Source organism: Geospiza fortis, unplaced genomic scaffold (assembly GCF_000277835.1).
Source record: "Geospiza fortis unplaced genomic scaffold, GeoFor_1.0 scaffold112, whole genome shotgun sequence".
Taxonomy (NCBI): Eukaryota; Metazoa; Chordata; class Aves; order Passeriformes; family Thraupidae; genus Geospiza; species Geospiza fortis.
In genome coordinates this window covers 24,518,001-24,537,393 of record NW_005054298.1, presented here as the reverse complement: position 1 = coordinate 24,537,393, position 19,393 = coordinate 24,518,001, and the positions used below count along the sequence as shown (strand labels likewise).

The 19,393-nt window shown below is 39.7% G+C and overlaps 1 protein-coding gene across 5 annotated transcripts in view; it reads left to right on the top strand.

The window, feature by feature from the left end:
* Positions 1-19,393, top strand: part of CARF (calcium responsive transcription factor) — a 29,770-nt gene that overhangs the window by 1,349 nt on the left and 9,028 nt on the right. For 4 of the 5 annotated variants that reach the window (XM_031057794.1, XM_031057801.1, XM_031057786.1 and 1 more), the window contains exons 2-14: positions 167-406; positions 1,380-1,500; positions 3,727-3,856; positions 4,244-4,328; positions 7,724-7,913; positions 10,084-10,204; positions 11,094-11,237; positions 11,660-11,893; positions 12,285-12,447; positions 13,412-13,487; positions 15,113-15,243; positions 16,226-16,589; positions 17,065-17,770. In XM_031057794.1, coding sequence (XP_030913654.1) covers positions 224-406; positions 1,380-1,500; positions 3,727-3,856; positions 4,244-4,328; positions 7,724-7,913; positions 10,084-10,204; positions 11,094-11,237; positions 11,660-11,893; positions 12,285-12,447; positions 13,412-13,487; positions 15,113-15,243; positions 16,226-16,589; positions 17,065-17,183 — 2,061 coding nt within the window. In that variant the 5' untranslated portion in view covers positions 167-223 and the 3' untranslated portion in view covers positions 17,184-17,770. The remainder of the gene's footprint in view (positions 1-166; positions 407-1,379; positions 1,501-3,726; positions 3,857-4,243; positions 4,329-7,723; positions 7,914-10,083; positions 10,205-11,093; positions 11,238-11,659; positions 11,894-12,284; positions 12,448-13,411; positions 13,488-15,112; positions 15,244-16,225; positions 16,590-17,064; positions 17,771-19,393) is intronic. The other variant, XM_031057803.1, reaches the window with a different exon arrangement.

The following is a 19,393-nucleotide window of genomic DNA, read 5'->3' as shown; positions in this document are numbered from 1 at the left end:
AGCAGGAATATGAATAATTTTCAGCATGGAAGTAGAAAACAAAAGTAGAACTGCTAGTGTTAGCCTCTCGGTCCAGAAGGACAAGAGCTCCTCTGAGTATACACTATAGCACACTGGTTTTAAATGTTCTTTTCTCTTTCTTGTTTTGTTTTTTTTTTCTTCATAGGAGTTGCTGCTCAAAGTACGTTTTACTGTTTTTCCTCTGTGAAAGCGACTAAGGTGCATGGATTCCAGGGATCTGTTGTTTGGCCAGAGCGACTCTCCCCCAGCCCTGCCCATCACAGTCCCCCTGTCGGGCAGTCCTCCCCAGGCACGGTCCCGCTCTGCCGAGGAGTTGCACGGGGCAGAGCAGCCCAGGCAGCCCCTGTGTGAGCTGCAGCCCCTGGGAGGGCCCAGTGCACCCATGGTGAGTGTTCTGCAGACAGGTCTGGGGCTATGTTCACACATCAGGGAGTTCTCTGAAGAACTCTCTTACTGCTGGTTTGTTGTAGCAACAGCTGATTCAGCCTTTATGTCTAGCAACAAGGTGGAACTTTTCAGTGGTACAGTGCATGCTCCAGTTGCCCTTCTTCAGGGAGGGAAATCCTGTCTGCAGCCATTACGAATTTTAAACTGATATTTTTTGACAGTATTGAGCCTGGATGCTGCAGTTTGACAAGATCTTATATTTCTACTGCTGCTACTTTCTCTATATCCCCTGGATAAATCTATAGTTTTTTGGGGGAATCAGAACATTAGCAGTAAGCTAAGTCGCTATGTTTCACCTTTCCCCCAGCCCTCAGTTAATTTTCTTAAAATGTTGCTTCGTAATTTGTAGCACCTATTTTGTAAAAAAGGTAACTCTCTCACCCAGAGTCCTGTGTAATTATGTCTTGTGTAAATATACCATGAGGAGTTGTTCAAGTTTTTCAGATCCCAGGTGATTTAATTGGTATTGTTTTTTTCTTGTCTCTGCTTTTGCATGAAATGCTGCCCATAGAGGTCAGTTTCTTAGAAGTAAAGCTCACAATTTTTATGTTATTATTAGTTCTGCTAGTCCATGAATGGAGGTACAATGAATCCAACTATGCATGGCTTTCAGGTGTTTGTGTGTAATAATGGGGTTGTCAGTTTCAAATAGATGTGTCATTCATTGTAGAATCAGGTAAAGTACTGTTTTTTTTTTCTTTCTTTAATTAACGGCCTATTTTGAAAGGGGAAAGTAATTTTAAGAAATTGACAATAAAGAGACAGTTTTCTTATTATGTAAAGTCAAGTAAATATACAGTCCCTAACTCTAAGCAAAATATTTCCTATTCTGGTAATAATCAAACCCAGTCATGCTGCATGATCACCATACAAACTGGAGCCATTCATCCTTCTGTGTGACTGCCTTACAGATGATTGTTGCCAGCCAGTCAGAAAATGGACCGGTGCTGCATGTCATTCCTTCTGCCCAGCCAGGAGTGACCCAAGTGATTATTCCTCCAGGTCAGCTTCTGGATGTGACCAGCACACAGGGTGAGTTTAACCAGTGGGACTTGAGGGTTTGTGCTCCTGGGACTAAGCTCATCCTCCATGCTCTTTTTTAAGCACCTTGTTTCCTTTCCTTAGTTGTAAGACAAAATGCACCCTGAACCTGCTTTCTGATTGTGAATCTGGTGCCTCACACACCGCATTTTCTGTTGGGCAAAAGCATAATGAAAGCTTATGAGAGCTATTATGCCCCCTTTCTGAAGGGCATGTGATGGGTAGATTGACATATAAAGCACAGAGTTGTTTCTTGCCTTATTTAGCTTTAATAAGGATATTTGTGCCATCAACTGTACTATTGGCTTCAAATTTTCAGTATTTGTTTACTTCATTGTGAGTGAAGTAATTAATTCCTGTAGTGCAGACAGGCCAGAAGAACATTAAATCTTCTGTTCCAGACATCACTGGTGATGATGCATCTTCTGTGAAGCCAGGAATGAATCATTTAGGTAGAAATTCAGTTCCCAGTCAAGGAAAATAAGATGTAACTTTCCATTCACTGGGATGTGTTAGTTGTCACATTTTAAGCATGTGCTGAGATACAATGGAAGCCAAATTTTCAGGTTTTCTCTAGAAAATGGACATACTGAAATCTGAAAGCATTGATTATTTATCTGCAATCCTTGCTGGATGGCAAAACACTGTGTACTAGGTTGCATTCATAGAGTGAGACTGAGAACGAGGTGGTCTCATTTTGTTAAACTCTCAAATGTTTTTTAAACAGTTTTTTCTTTCTCTCTATAAAGTTCTCAAGATTTGAGCACTGGTTAAGTGTTCCTGTGGAATGATAGCTCAGAATAAGAATAGAGTCCTGGTGCTGCGTGGATAGATGAAAGATTTGGGATTCAAGTAGTGATCTAGCTCTTTTCACTTAGGGTTGCAATATGTTTTCCTGACCTTGCATTGAAAAACTTGTTCCTACCCTAATGCTCAACCTTCCCTCTCTCTCCAGCTCTTTCAGGGATAAAACCAAGTTTGGTTACAGCAGGGTCTTACTCTGCTTTAAAGCTGATGGGGAGCCTTTAGTTACAAAATAATTGCTGCTACTCTTTGTAAGCACTAAGTTGAAATACTGAATAGTAATTTTGCATTTCCATTTTTCATTCAACATGAGGCTCAGTTTCATAGTATTTGAATACATGTTCTACAACAGTGCTACAGGTGTCATTTGGGGGGGGGTTTGTTTGTTTGTTTATTTGTTTTTCCTAGACACTGACTGTGTAAGAGACTTTGTAGTGATATGGTCTTTAAAAGACAGTTGGGAAGATTTGCCAGCAGTTTACTGTGGAGGTGAAAGAGAGAGGAGAGTGGCCTGTCAGCTCCTGAGTTTCACTTGTCTGCACATGGTGGTAATGCACAGAATGGTGCAGACTTCAGGGTAGCCTGTAGTGTCTTAAGGGTACGTCTCTGCAGGAGGAACCAGTGCTTTGAGCCAGAGTGGTGTTAATCCAAGTGCACACTTAGGAATCTTCTTATGGAGCTTTGTGTGGATCCATTTCTGTACTGTGTCAATGGCTTACCACTCTCTCTGGATGAGAGAAAGAAGCTTTCATAACTGAAGGGCAAAAATCCCTCATCTAAAGACACCTCATGTGTTTATGTTGAGACCAAAATATTGAATGTCTGCTTTCACAGTTTTCCATTATGTTTTTGTTTAACTGTACACACAGGCTTCAATCTAAGAGCAATTTTTGGCTTGTGGATTGCTCCCCATTACCAAGAAAGGCTAAAACATTTGTTCTAACAGCATGTCAGATTCAATTACAAGAGGCCTGTTTTTCTTGTTTAAGTGTTCTTTTCTAAGTACAAACCAATATCATTACCTCATTTTTTCTTGTTTTAAAAGCAACCAGTATGTGACTTGCAGCTGAACTAAATACTTGTGCAATCCTATATGGATTCCTGAAAGCAGAGTAATTTGCAAATTGCTCCGATTATTTGCCTTGCTGTGGAAGGATTCATAAGTAGAAGCACAATTACCATAGTTCTTAAATATAAGCAGCCTTATCAAGTGTATCTTCATATGTGTGCCAGGAGTTTGAGCACTGATTCACAATTACTGGACTACTTTATCATCTATAAAACTTCTCTCCTACATCAAAAGGCTTGCTTTAACAACACACAAAGTTTGATCATAGCTTGTTTTTCTCCATTCTACATTCAGTATTTAACCAGGAAGCTGCTTTTCTGCTTTTTTTTTTTTTTTTGGTGAAGATATTTCAGAAGAGAAGTGTGGTGATGGGAACCTGCAGACTGTGGTGGTGGCTTCCATAGCAGACAGTGCAAGCAGTTACATTCTACATCCACAGGCATCTCTCACTGTATCAAAAAAAACAACCACCAGGTAGGTCAGGGGTTAAAGGATGAGCAATTACTCTGATCCACTGTTAGCACTGCCTTTTTTTCTTGCAGTTTGTTTTTGCAATGGTTATCATAAAATTACCATGGAAAAGAGGTTATGAACACACAGTGTACTGAATGTTTGGAGGACTTGAATGTAGAAACCAATGGGTTTTTAAAATACTTTTACTCACTGTAAATTATTTTAACAGTGAAATAGAATATGAAAATGAAAACCACAGGTTTTCAAGGCATGTTGATAGAATATCCATAGTTTGATCACATGCTCTAGGGTTATACATAAATACACTGACTTGATCTTACCTGTAGTTTAGACTAAGTTGTTGCTTTTCTGAATGTCTGTATAGACTTCTATTATTTTTTTTTTCAGGGCAGTGGAAGATTCTTTTCCTGTCCCTCTTCAGCCACTGCCACTAAATACACCTGCATGGGCACGCCGTCTCAGGAACTGTGAGGTGAGGTGGGCCACAAAGAATTCTGACTTAATGTTCTATCATCTACCTCTGAGACAGTGTTCCTATTCCTTGAAAGGAATAATTCGTGGCTGTAGAAGTGTTCAAGCTTCTTGGCATATAGCACTGGTACTGCTAGTGCAGTTAAACACATAAAACGCTGTGAAATCCTGCTGTATTTTGAGAATTTTAGAATAATTGACCATCAACTGCTCCTGAATTAAAAGTGCTGCTGAAAGCCTGATACCTTGTAGTGCTGGGAAGAGCCATTGTGTGCCATGTGTTGTTTAACAGGGTTTGCTGTTGAACGACACTGCAAACTTTGCTGACTTCTGCAATTGTCCATGTGGTTTGTGTTATCACATGGAAATCAAAATCCATGTGATTGGCCAGTGTCAAGTCTGAGACTTAACACACCCTAATATTTAATACAGATGGTACTTTAATACAGGTGGTACTCTTCTCTCCACATAAATGTTAAGAAGTCAGAAAATTCTTAGCTTGAATTCTTCCATGGTGGAGATACCATTTTTATAGAATCAGTTGCTTAAATCAGTTGGCCAGTTAGTTCATAAAATTCACTGTGTTTTTAGCACTAGGTGGTAGATTCTTTCCTGTATGTGGCATATCTGAATCATTTATTATTGGTATCATAGTATCAAAGGACTTAGGATCTGTTTTGTCTCTCTATTACAAGAAATGTCACCTGCTGTGTTTAAAAATCACAGTGACATTTATAGAAAAGTTCTTATTTTTAAAGAAAAGGAAACAGAAATAATGTCTATTTGAATATGTTCTGAGGACACCAACATCTCCCTCTGCTGTTCAGCAGAACTGTTGGCTGTATGCATTAATCCTCCCTGATCCACCAGAGTGTGCTGGGATCTATTGTGCCTTTTTTTGGGCACAGACACTGGGATTTTGAGGTGTCAATTATCTTTCAGGTGTCAAAATGTTTTGTTACTAGTAACAGAATTGAGGGATCCTACTGAAATTTGGAGATCAGTTTGGAGAGATGCTGATAAATATGTCAGCTCACAACTCCACTCTCAGTTGTCTGCCGGAATTGAAACAAGCTTAAAACAGCATTGCAGTCTCTGTGACACACAAGGTGTCAGCAGGTGAAGCCACTGCACTCCAAAGGCCAGTGGCTCCTTTGGAAGTTGGGACTGTGGGCAAACACAGAGCAGTAAAAGCTGTCTGCCTCAAAATGTTCAGCTTACACTTGCTGTGTCTGGACTGCAAAGTGCCTCTGTACCCTGCTGCTGTGAGTTTCCTCAAGAAAAACTGCAGTCTTGGTGTGTGTACTTTAGGTTAGCTTTTATGTACTTTGCTGTGACAAGGCCAGGGGAGAAAGAAGGAATCACTCAATTTTTTTGCTTGAATCTTGGAGTTAAAAGGCTGAAGAATATGTGATTACTTCAAGGTAATTACATTGTTGCAGAGTTAATTTAGACAGTTTCTTTTAATAACTTGTATTTAGTTTTCAGTGGTCTGATCAGAATCCATTTCCTGCGTGTATCAGCCTACTGAAATAAAATGTAATTTAAAACTGCATTAATTAACCATACAAAATTAAGTTAATTTATTTGTCTGAGGAAGGTAGTCTTGTTTGTCCATTTTTTTCCTACTTGTGAAGCCTGTGGAAAGCAGGGAGCTTACGTGCTGTATGGTTTTCTTCTTGTCCTTTTCCTCCCCTTCCACCAGTTTAGGGAAAATGATCTAACTTGGGCAAAAGCCAGAATAGGAGAGAGTTCCTTAACTGTTTTTGCTACTTTTCCGGCACAACGGTTTTGTCAGTCTTCTCATCTCCCCAGAATAAAGTCAGTGACCTATTTTTAGTGACAGGTATAAAGTATGGGAAAAAAACCCAGCTGGTTTTGCAGCATTATTATGTGCAGTGGTGCTGTAATCCCTCTTCTGAAAGGCAACATCTCAGACTTCTGGAAAGAAAGAAGTTCTGGTACTTCTCACGCTACTTTGCTTCTCCTGAATTTTTCAGATCAAGTTTTGTTCAGAAGTATTATTTATAACTTCTAGCTAAACAATTGCCAATGTCTCTTGCTCCCACAGGCATGTGAGTGCAGCCTGTGCAGACATGGTCAGCTGCTGCAGCAGTGCCTGCAGAGCAGTGAGCTCTGTGGTGTGAACAGCTCGTGTCCCAGTGGACACACAACCCTCCGTGTCTGCCTTTGCACCAGCTGCAGCACTGTGCTGGCCCAGTTCATTCACAAGATCTTCATTGGTTCATTGTTGATTTCAGGTCTTGCTAACCACAGACATTCTGTTTTTCTTAGATGAGCGTGAGGCAGGTTTTAAGCAGTTGTTGCTAAGGTATCTGTTGATAACTTTGGAGAGACACTGTTGCTCTTTTGCTATGAGTATTATTTAAACCTCTAGCTGTTCTGTCAGTGAAGGTGGCAAAACAAATCTATCACACCTTAGTACTCATTCACCATGTGTTTGTCCCACAGTTACACTTTAAGACTGAGCTGGCAAACTACTCTGACTGTTACAGCTACTTGGCCAGCCTAACCCTCAGCTGCATATGAACAGAAGCAAGTGTTGCATTCTGAGTTTGGATGAAAAGTTCTTCTCTGTTCCAGTAATTTTGTTGCTTGTTGGCTGGGCTTGGCAGACCAGCACCGAACCAACTGCAGTGGAACTGAGTAGCTGGATAACTACTGAGTAGCTGGAGCAGCAACTACTGAGTAGCTGGATAACTTCTTTGAGTCAAGTTAGATGCAGTTTTTGTGGCGTTGCCCTGACATTAGCAGAAATTAATGCCCTGACATTAATGAAACTATCATCAGTTTGCACATGACAAATCTGATATAGTAAGTTTCTGTGTAATGCTGAGAATCAAGAGTGCCTCAAAGGTTGGGAGGGATGTTGTGTAAGACATTGATTTCAGAGTTAGTGCACTAAGTACGTGAGACAGTTACTGGTGGTATGGGCAGGTGCATTCTGCTCCAGCTCAGTGCAGTGTGTGTGTTGCAGTAGATGCAGAGACAATTATTGGCAGTCAAGTGAAAAACTTAATCTAATAATAATTTGTCTAGTCAGTGACTGCAACTGAAGTGTGCGTTGGGGGTAAACCACAGGAGTGAAGTTGTCCTCTGGAAATCAGAGTTGACAGTGACTGTAACCTTTTTAGGGGCTCTTGGTGTTCTTCGGATCTTGAATGACTGACAAACTCCTGACCTCAGTGGGGACCACTCTTCTGTTAGATCCTATGATAAATCTCTTTATGAGGATACTACTGTGGGGACAAAAAACATGGGATGCCAAAAATCTGGGCCTATGTTCTCACCTGCTGGAGTCCCTGAGTGCTTTCTTGTGTAGTGTAAGCAGTCAGCTGGTGAATAATGCTGTTATTTCCCGTCCTTTCCACGCAGAGAATTGGGGACTCATACCGCGGCTATTGTGTGAGCGAGGCAGAGTTAGAGAGCGTCCTGGCGCTCCACAAGCAGCAGACACAGAGCGTGTGGGGCACGCGCCAGTCTCCGAGCCCCGCCAAACCCGCCACACGCTTGATGTGGAAATCCCAGTATGTCCCATATGATGGGATCCCCTTTGTCAATGCAGGTAACTAACTTTTGTTTTAATAACTACTTGCAAAATTTCAACATCAGCTCCAAACTGGCCACAAAGAAGAATCTTTATGTTGTTCCTTAGTTCTGATAAGGTCAAGACACAAACATAAAAAAAGGAGCAGCTTGCACATTGCTGTGAGAGTCTGAAGGAGCTTGTTTCCTTTTTTATGTTTTGCTGTGATTATTTCCTTTTGTCCTTTAGAGATTACCTAAATACCATTTGATGGGGGTTCTTGTGATGAGATCTTTAGGGAGAGGTCCCATCTGCTCTATTAGAACCTGAAAGTTCTTGTAAGGGTAAGAGCTTGTTCCATTATTCTTGCCTAACTTGAAGATCTTTAGAAGAGTTTGTTCCACAGGAGTCAATAAACTATTTAAATTGCAAACCTTAAAGTAATAAATAAATAAATTCAAAATGCCAAACAAACAAGCAAGATAAACATCAACAGACCTCAGCAGAGAGACTTTTGGCATTTGGGGTTCTTTTTGAAATATTCATGTAGACTTCACAGCTTGGTAATTACATATTTAGCTCATGCAGTACATATGTGAAATTTGGATATAAAATGAATGGGCTTTACTTGCTACATAGAGAAAAGGAGTGACAGGAATGTAAGTTATGTTTGGGGATTTTCCTTTTTTTTTTCCCTCTAAGTTACTGAAAAAGGGAAATGTTAGCACCAGTTTTAAAGCTTCAGCCATAAACTGTGAGGTAAAAGAAAACTAAGAAATAAAATCAGAGCAGCTTACTCTTTTTTTTTCCCAACATGTGTATGAGACATCTTTAGTTTCATCTAGATCATTTGGTATCTTATGGAAACACATTATGTTGCTGTTATATAATACTTCAGAAGTTTCTGGGTATATCACTTGTGGCATAGGCAGCTCCTTGCCTGCGTACTTGAGTACACAAACTATAAACAAAATATAACTAAACATGATGTGGAAGAAGTTTGGAAGATGTTCCTTTCTTGACCACTTTAATGCTTTGCTTGTCAATCCCTTTTCTTAGAGGTCTGACTGGAAGAAGTCACTTAATTTGAGTTTAGAGCAAAGCAATATTTGTTTGAGCCTGTCTGGTTTTGTATGGGTGTGCTGTGCTGAAACTGTTATTTAGCAGTTAAGATTTCTTAACTGCAAGGCTGAGCTTTTATGGGACAGCATGGTCTGAAGTGTTGATTTAAGCCAAGAGGCTGGAAATGTCTGCTGACCCTGTCTCGTGGTTTGACCCCAGCTGGAAATCACTACAGAGCTGCTCACTCATTCCCCCAGTGGGATGGGGAGAGAATTGGAAAGGTAAAAGTGAGAAAACTCATGGGCTGAGATAGGAACTGTTTAAAAGGTAAAGGAAAATCCACATACACACAGGCATAGCAAAGTAAGGAATTCATTCACAGGTTCCCATCCCCAGGACAACATTTGTCATGGTTACTTGGGAAGACAAACACTCTAACTTTGAATGCCCTCCCTTCCCCCTGCTTCCCTATATGCTGCACAGGATGCCATATGACATGGAATTTGACTTTGGTCATTTCGGGTCAGCTGTCCCAGCTGTGTTCTGTCCCAATTTCTTGTGTTCCTCAGCCTCCTCATTGGTGGGATGGGGTGGGGTGAGAGGCAGAAAAGACCTTGACTCTGTGTAAGCCCTGCTCTGCAGTAACATCCCTGTGTTATCAGCACCGTTCCCAGCACAAATCCAAAACACAGGTTCACACTGGCTGCTGTGAAGAAAGTTAACTCTATCCCAGCCAAAGCCATCACACCTTTGATTTCAGCAGGGGATTTTCTCCGTTGTTTTGGGGATTCTGCTTTTTATGTTTATTACCAGTATTGTGCTCCTTTGGTAGCTTGCAAGACTTCTGATCTTGTAAAGTGTTGATGCTCACCAGGGCAAAGTACAATATTTTGCCCTCACATATGGTGAGGAGTGCTGTGAGGTGTAATAAGTTTGAGAAGTGGTTTAAAGTGCTTTGTGTTCTTACATGCTGGGAGAGAAGCATTTACATTTTATTTGCTTGCTGTTCCTGAGGGTTCTGCCTTCTGAAGAGTCTGATGGCAAGCAGAAATGACTGCTTCAGAACTCTCATCTCTTCTGTAGTTAGTATTTTACTGTAATGAATTAGGTGGTTGCTTGAACAGAGTGCATTACTTCCTGTTACCAGGAAGCAGAGCCATTGTAATGGAGTGCCAATATGGGCCAAGGAGAAAAGGATTTCAGCCCAAAAAAGCTGGTGAGCAGGAAAGCACCTCTAGCCAGCTGTACAAAGCCACTTGTCCAGCAAGGTAAGAATTATATATAAAGCTGTAAGAGTGACTGAGCATCCTAAGAAAGCATTCTTTCTGTGAGCCATGACAGAGCACTGGTTTGGGATGGTAGCTGATACTTACAGTAGCTCTTTTGCTTTATCTCCTTGATAACTTGAGGTTAACACTCATTTAGAGGTAAGGAGGAAATGCTGTCCTGTCTGACTGAATAAGGCTGAAATTTGATAGGTCCTCTGAATGCAAAGTAGCAGTACATCACTCTATGAAATACAAGTGGGATTCATTATCTACCTGAGCATTCACAAGTTATTGTGGTAATTCTTTTTGCTTCTAAAACTTTGTCATGTTATTTGTCGTTTCTTCTTCAGGCTTTTAATTGCACTGATATCAGTCAAATATCCTAATATAGCACATGTCCTGTGTGCTGAAGGAGTTATAGTTCTTCCAGTTCACTGGGGATTTTCTCCTTCTTCAACACTAATGGTTTTTTTTCCTCACCCTTGAGCATTCTCCTGGGTGCTTGTTCAGTTTTTACTGAGCTGAGTGTGCTTGCTGATAGTTGCAACTAGGTCTGTATGTGCTCAATTCTGCATAGCTGGGTGAACTGCAGCTTGTTCACAACTGGTGTTGTGCTTTTACTCTAGTGAGGGACAAGGGCTTTTGTTGAGGAGTAAAATCACTCTGGCTGAGTGGCTTCCAGACCAGACCAGAAGTGTGTCTGTCTGCATCCATATCTATTAATGTATCCTTAAGAATACAGTTCTTTTAGAGACTCCTCACACCTGACATCACTCTGCTTGAACTTTTTCTATATTAATGCCTGATATGAAGTAAGTGGGATTTTTGCCTTTCCCTTCCCAAGGACAAAGTATACTGATGGAGAATTTTTTTTATTCCTCCTTGGAAGGATCTATATTAAAAAGGTCCAAAAGTTTCCAGAATACAGGGTTCCTACTGACCCTAAAATTGACAAGAAAATCATAAGAATGGAGCAGGAGAAAGCATTCAACATGCTGAAGAAGAACTTGATAGATGCTGGTGGTGTCCTCAGGTGAAACTTCCACTTTTTTCTTTATTTTCACAAATGAAGCAGAAAGAGCAGTATTTTACTTGATTTTTTTTTTTACTTAATCACTTGTTAATAGTAAAAAAATCCACAATATCAGTAAGACTTCTGTGGCAGTGAAGTATTAATTTGGTAAATGTGTTAAGTGCTAAGCTATGGAACTTCAGCAGGTGTTTCCATGCAGGGTATTGATAGAAATAGTTGTCTTGTTTTTGGGTTGATCTAGTTTGTTTTGCATTGAAAGGTATGAGAGGGCCCTGAGTTCTGAAAGACATCTTCTTGCTCAGGGGCTGTAAAAACTTGTCACACTGACTAGGTTGTTGGTAGTCCTCAGACTCTTCCCGCAAGACACTAATTTATTGCCTTTGTTTGAGAATTGTGTGTATAACCTCTCTCCTTCTTGCTAGGTGGTATGTACAGTTACCTACTCAGCAAGCCCACCAATATCATGAAGTGGAAACTTCCTGCCTCCCTCCTTCACCGTCCCATCTTTCTGTGTCTTCTCCTGAGGAGGAGGAGGAAGTCATTAGAGATGAGAACAGTACTCTGCCTTCTCGACTTCATCCTCAAGTGGCAGACAAGATCCGAGAGCTGGTGTCTCAGGGAGTGGAGCAGGTCTATGCAGTGAGGAAGCAGCTAAGGTACAGAAATGTCTGCAGTGCTCAGTCCATAGTGCTATATCTACTTTTGTCTTTGATTACTTTGGTTTGCAGCTAAAGGACAGTGCTGGTGCATTACTGAATCTAATTCCCAGATGTCATAAATCTGTTTTTCCCAGCTTTTGATATCTTTTCATATCATTGTAGGTAGCTATTAAGAGCTGCTGTACTCTTTACAGTTACTTGAATAAATGGAGGTTTTAAATTCCAAATTCTGTAGCCAATGCACAAAGAACTGGCTCAGTAGATCATGTAGCTTGCTTTTGTCTTGTCATTGCAACAAGGGGAGGGAGAAGGTAACAGGGTCTCTTAACAGCAGGAAATAGTGGAATATATTTAATTATGGTAATAAATGTCCTTTAACATATGACAGAAAGTATGTGGAAAGAGAATTGTTCACACCTGATGAAGTGCCAGAAAGACATAACCTGTCCTTCTTCCCCACTGTGAATGACATCAAGAACCACATTCATGAAGTGCAGAAGTCCCTAAGGAGTGGAGAGATGGTGTATAATTCAGAAAGTATCCCAGCAACGGTATGTTGGCCTTTGTGTATCTTTTTGATTTTTGGAGTTCAATACTGGAAATCTTAATTTTTACCACTTAGCTGTATTTCATCCAAAATTTTTTGTGACTTTATATTTGCAGCAGCAATATTTTCAGTGGAATCTGTGGCTGAGTAAGACTGGATTAAATGTGAATAAAACCTTCTGACCTTATTCAGTATTTATCTTGTCAGCATTAGATTGCTGTTAGTTGGTTGACAAATTACACAACATTAGCACTTCTTGATGACTGCGTGAACTGGAAGCCATTGGTGTAGAAAAATTGACATGTGGCATAAAATTTTATTCGTGGCTTTGTCACTGTCTATGTTTTGAAGAAGTCACTAAGGGGATGAAGTGTGTCTCAGGTGCTGTCTAAATTAGGGCTTAATAAACATTGTGAATGTGTTAATAGTAATAAATGCACTTTATAGTAACTGCAGTGAGGTTGGAGTTGAATCTTCTGAATGCTCAGTAACTCTTAAATCTTGTTCCTTAATTTTCTTCCATGTATTGAGTAATAAAGGGTACACAGTGGTCCTAGTTTTCCCAGTTATGAGACTAACTGCTAGGAAATGGCTGATTTAAAATCAGCTTTGACAAACAGTACTGTTAAATCATGCTGTCATCAGTCTTTTCCCTCCCCCTACACTGGTGTAGCCCAGTGAGTGAGTGTGCTTGTTATTAGCCAAATGGTTTGACTATCTTCTATTTTAAAGTCTATTAAACTGTTATGAGCAGATGAAGCAGATAATCTTCCTGATGCACAGTGCATGTTTAAAAATCTTCTGCAGTACTTTTTTTTTTGTGAATCAAGAGGTCCTAAAATGCATAATTATACAGAAGTATGAAAATGTAGTTTTAGACACTGTTTTCTTATCAGTCCTGTATTGAGCCTGTGTTCCTGTAGTCAAGCTTGCACCCTTTCTGAGAACTGAGTTCTTTTTCCTTTCAGCTGCAATGGACCACAGACAGTGGGAATGTCCTCACAGAAACAGTGACGGTTGCGTTTGCCTCAGCACCTTCAGATGGTAGGATTGCATGTATAACCTGTGTCTCCAAATGTCTTTTATTAGCTGAGTCACCCAAGTTCATTTTCCTTCCCAGGAGGTTGCTGTTATGTCCTGTCACTCAGGTGAACTTAAGAAGGATTATTTTGCTATAACTATTTTGGTTTACTTTTTTTTTTTGTATTTGACTGCATGTGTGGAAAAAATATGCGTAGTCATGATGGTGTTGGCAGAAGTATTAAAATTATAAATTTGGCTTTTATTTAGCATCTTCAAGCAAACAGAAATTTTAGTGAACTTTTATATCAACTCTGTATACGTATTTGTTTTAATTTCAACATATATGTATATATACATAATATATACATATATGTTTTAATATACAGATTTGTTTTAATTACAACTTGTCCCAAATGGAGACAACTGTACATTTAAGAAATCAGGCAGTAACAGAACTTGCTTGTGCAGAACTCCTATTTCCATGTGATACAATTTTCTTTGTAGGAAGTAGAGATTTCAACTATTACCTTTTTTCCCAGGGGTGTCACTGTAGAATACAACCCAGGGAGAGAAGTGCTATCTCTTCCTGCATATGAACATTCACATATGCATATGGGATCTCTGTATAATATTCAAAATAGTTTAAATATTTGAAGTACTTGTGTTCAAGAAGATTTATAGGTTTGTATGTGTCTTCTGGTCAGTTGTGATCGTTAAGAGTCTGCAGATCATTATATATGTTGAAAAATCTACCTCCGCTCAGATTGCTGGAAAATTTTCCTGTGATTTTCTGATAGAAAATGTTTTGCAATTGATAATTTTCAATTTTTTGCATTCACCAGACTAATCTGCATTCACAGGGCAAGTTCTTCTATTACCTCCATAACATGGAGCTGAGAAATAAGAAGCTGAGCACTGTCTGCCCGTGTCTGCATAAAGCTTAACCAAAATCTTCTGGGCAGCTCAAACAGGAAATGGAATGATCTCATGAGAAGTTTTCTTGCGGAAATTGTTATAAGCAAATCTCAGTTTTTGCCAAACTTCTGGAAATAAAGTCCATCATTCTTGCACTAAATAAGAATTTTGAGGATATTATATAATCTGTAGGCTGAAAGACCTCCAGATGAATGGATTTTAGGTGATACTGCATAGAAGTTATGCTAATTTCACAAAGATGGGAAGAGAGTGGTGAGACTCCCACTAGAAAATTTCCTGTGTAGATTTTTATTTTGAAAGACAACCCTTTCTTTTGATACCTGTGTGTTTTTAAGCCCTTACTCAGGTATAGATATTGTCAAATTATTTGCTGCTTTGCTAGAAATGTTCCAGCTTTTATGTTATGACTGCAAATTCAAAGCACAGTGTAGGGTGCAATTACTTTGCTCTCAAGAACAGTTTTCTTGGTGCCTCTGGTTTTTGCTCTGTACAGATACATACAAACTTCCTGCAGTATTGCCTTTTTGTCATACCCAGTCTTCTTTCTTTAGCATCCAAGTTCTGCAAAGAGAACAGCATCTATATACGTATATATGTCTTCTGTATATCTGTATTGAGATTGAAGGGAGTTTGGTTCACAGGGGAGGCTTTTATTAAACAGGAAGAAGAGATTTATCATAACTGTCTGTTTCCTCACTTTGGCACCACAGGGAGCTCAGGAGTGGAGTCAGTCATCACCAAAGCAGAATCCAACCAGAGCGGGGAGTCCTTGATACCAGAAACAGCTCAGCTGTTGTCTTCACTCTCCTCACTTCAGCCCAAGATATTTGCACAGCTTCAGGTACAGTCAGGTCATGTACAGAACATCAAACATGCTGTGCTGGAAGTGCTGGAGGCGAGCTGAGAACAGCACGTTCCCTCTCAGCAGATCCCAAACGTAGCTGGGTAACATGCACTTGGAAGTAGCTGTCAGCTCTTACTGTGGTTGCTCTTGCATGTCACACTTACCATGTAGCTGTGGTGCAGGGGATCCCACTACCATCTTTTGACACTTTGAAGTATCAAAACCAAGTACCTGTAACAGGTACCTCAAACCAAGTACCTGTTCATTTTCCACATGGTCCAGCCATTTCATAATGAAAATGCTGCAAAACTGCAGGGAGATAAGACAGACTTGTTTATTCCTTTTAAATCCTTCTCCAGCCTCTTAAGAAAATATCTTAAAATCCTGAAACTGCTCCTAGCTCAGAGCTGTAAACTTGAAGGTTGAAAGGCTGGAGAGGGAGGGAATAAGAATGTTGTGCTAAAAGAGCTTCTTCTAAAGCTTATCTCCCTTCAAAGCTGGCTCTCTTATCCCTCTTCCTTAACTACTTTGAAAATCTGCCTTCATATTTCCCAAACCCCAACGAAATGCGTGATCTTTTCCCTAGAAATACGATCTGTAGTAAGATTCTCTTCTACTTGCTGTTTCTTCTCTTTCTGAGGATGGCCTGACTCCATCTCACATAATTTTATTTAAAGCAGTGTGCTTAGCTTGTAGTACCCACCCCTTGTGGGAATGGACAGTACTGGGGAATGTCCTGAAACTGAACATCTATCCAAAATTAGAACTTTATGGTCATAAGCAATCTTCTAAATGCTGCTGGATTCCATTGTCCAAATTGTTTTCAAGTACATTTTGAGCCTAGAGTTGCTGGGATTGAGTGTTCAGAAGAGTTAATGAGTAGGAAGTCAGAAAGCACCTAGACAATACATGCTGTTAAATGCAAACTCCTTCGGCTGTAAATACTGCTAGGTTGGTACTTCTGCCTTCTCTTTCACAGGGATTACAGCTGCAGTCAGCATTTACCTCGACAAATGGATCAACAGCCCTTCTAGCTGTAAATAACCATTCACCTCCCAGCCCTGCAGGTCTCCTGGATTCCCTGGGGGGTGCAATAGGCAGCCATTCTCTAGCACTGAGTCAGGGCCACAGTCTGCAAGGTGCTGGCCTGACACAGGACAGTGCTGCTGTGCCTGCTTTTGGGGCTCTGCCTGCCTCTGATCAGAGTCTGCTTGCCATGGGCCAGCTGGTACCAGCTGAAGGGGTGGATGACTCCAGAAGCCTGGAAGGAGGAGTGCAGCAGATTCTCTTGGGAGATGTGCAGACTATCCCAGTACGGATTGTGGACAGCCAGCCAGCACTTAGTAAGTTGTAGTTTTCTCAATAATATGTCAATATTAGAATAGAGAAAATACAGTGGATTTTGTTCTGTGTGTCTTGAAGAAAGGAGACAAATGTGTTGATAGTGGGGAACTCCAAGACAGACTTCTTTCAGACAATTCTAACTAGTGTTTTTATTTTTCCATGGGAAAGAGGAAAGAGCTTCTTTGTGAAAGTGATTTTATATCTAAAAACATTTTGGTTTTTTTTTATAAATTGGTTTAAATATTGTTACTCAAGGGGACCCTTACTGCAGTAAGTTCATGTCAACTTGCAATGTTTTAGAGTACAGTAGGTGATATAACTGGCTATCAAGCTAAAAAGCAGTAACCTTCATATATGCCTTAACTATTAGCTTGAGTTCCTGAAATATTTTTCTTTTAAATGCACAGTTATTGGGGCTGAAGCATTGTCAATGGAGTTTGAACTTCAGTGTTTGATTTTTGTTTTGTTTTTAAGCTGAAGAAAATACAGAGGGTGTTGTTACTTGTGTGAGCCAAGTTAAACAAGAACCAGGAGAAAAAGCATTGTCTATGGAAACAGATAAAATCAGAGACTGCCACAGTTCCTCACCATAGTTCTTCGCCTTCACCTGTGAAGCCTGGAAGGATTTTCAAATTGGAGAACTCTAAATGGCTTGGAAGGAAAGGCAGGTGCTCTCAAAGTACTGCCATTCTTTTTTAATTTCTGTATGCCATTCAGACTAAGCATATTTTAGAGTACTTCTGATAGAAAGCTGTTTTGGTTGGACTGATGGGGCTCTCTGCCAACTCCAGGTCATTCAGTTGCCCCGTGGAACACCACCTCTCTCTTCTGTTTCAAGTTTTGAGTAATTTGGATTCTATCCAAATGGCCCATTTTGTTCATTGTTTCTGAAGGTCTTCCACAATTTAATTCCTTAGCTTTAGAATGTGGATCACAATGCTGGGTTCACATTTTCTGCTTGAGACCCTTGACTTTTATCGTACTACAGAGACCATAGAATCTGTCAGCTCCAAGATCACAGAATCCAACAGCAAAGTGGATCAGTATGGCAATGGTTTTGTGACAAAAGGAAGGTCCAGGATGCTAAACTTCAAAGTGATAAAGGACATGGATGCTTAAGAAAATGCCACTTTGACCTGATCATAATGTTAATGGTGTGAAGATCAAGGAGAGGAGAAAGGTGAGGTTTCCAGGTGAACGTAAGGTTGTGTGATAAAGAAAAGTGTGTGAATTGTAACAGTGAATGTTTTTGACTTGACACCTTTGAACTTAAGTTCTGGCTTTATAATGAGGTTCATTGATGCATGCAGCCTTCCTTTGCAGCGGTACTGTAATTGCAGTTGATCATAACAACTAAATGTAGGAGTCTTTCTCATGTAAAATGATTAATGCTGCCATTTCAGCTTATCTACCTCTTGCTTTGTGCACTTGAAGCTATCAGCTCAGACAAATGTGATTTAAGCTGCTGTTGTTTGGTATGCAGGGCTTGTGGATACATTCGTAACAAAGAGAAGCCCGAGAAAACAAAGGAAGTAATCAAAGCAATATGTCCAAGTATGCTGTCACCAGAGCATTCAGAAAATAAAGTAATAGTTTTTAAAGGTGACATATTCTAAGGCTTATGTGGTCCATATAATTAAAATAATTACCAGGAATCTTTAGAAAATTGAATGTGATAAAAATAAAGGTTTAGTAATATTTGAGTTAAAGCCATAGTAAGTGACAAGCACTGAGCTGTGTAATGTGTGACAGACATTTCCTTTAGAAAAAAAATTGCACCTACAAATAATTTGAAATCAATTTAAAGCTGTAAATGAAGTGAAACTGATAACAACATAGACATCAAGTTAAGCAATTGCATTGTTTGCTTCAGATGTTGAATTCCTAGAGCAACATTCCGAGTAGTTTCTATACAGCAATAGAAGCCTTTCTGTTATTAGTTCCTGCTAAGTAGTTGAGAGCTTGATCATAAAATAGAGTTTTTTTCTGCATGCTGTGGAAGAATCCAGTGTGAGGATTTCTCTCTTTTTCAGACTTGAAAACAGGCAAACAAATAACCCCAGGGAAATTTATTAGTTCATTTATGTAGAGAAGAAAGTCTTGTGAATATTATATGAACCAAAATATTAACATTTTAATGTTGTTACTTTACCTTACATTCAAGCATTCACAAACATCTTCTAAACAGTGGCCATTTAAAATTATTTTTAAATTTTCTTTTCATATTTAAAGCTAAAACTTTCAAAACCCTTACATTGAACTTGAGTTCCAAATGCCTTTATGTGCAAAATCTGTTAGGTGCTATATCTTAGTCTTAACATATATCAACTTCTCTGAGGTTAACTAACATTATAAACATTATTTGTTTAAAGCTAATGTTTATGGGTTAGTTCCCTTTAGAATTTTCCAACAGGATTATGCTCTTATTAAACAAGAGCCAGTATTTTATCATGCAAGTGCATTAAAAAAATCTCAGTTTTTTTCAGAGCCCCTAATATTTAGTATCTACACTGACTTGTTTTATGGTATGCTTTACTCATTCCTGGGTAGGAAAAATCCCACAAGATTCAGCTGTGGCATTTATTTATTTGGTTGGGGTTTTTAATCTTACCTTATTTGTTTGTTGGTTGTTTTTTTGGTAGGTTGTTTTGCTAATTGTCAAAATATCTCCCAGATGGATGTTGTCTGCTGCAGTGTCAGTTCTGGAGCACTCAGTCAGCAGTCCCCTTCTCTTTTCCAGCTCTAAGACTGCATACCAGAATGGGTACCTCCTTCCATGCTTCTGTGTTCAATAATTCCATCA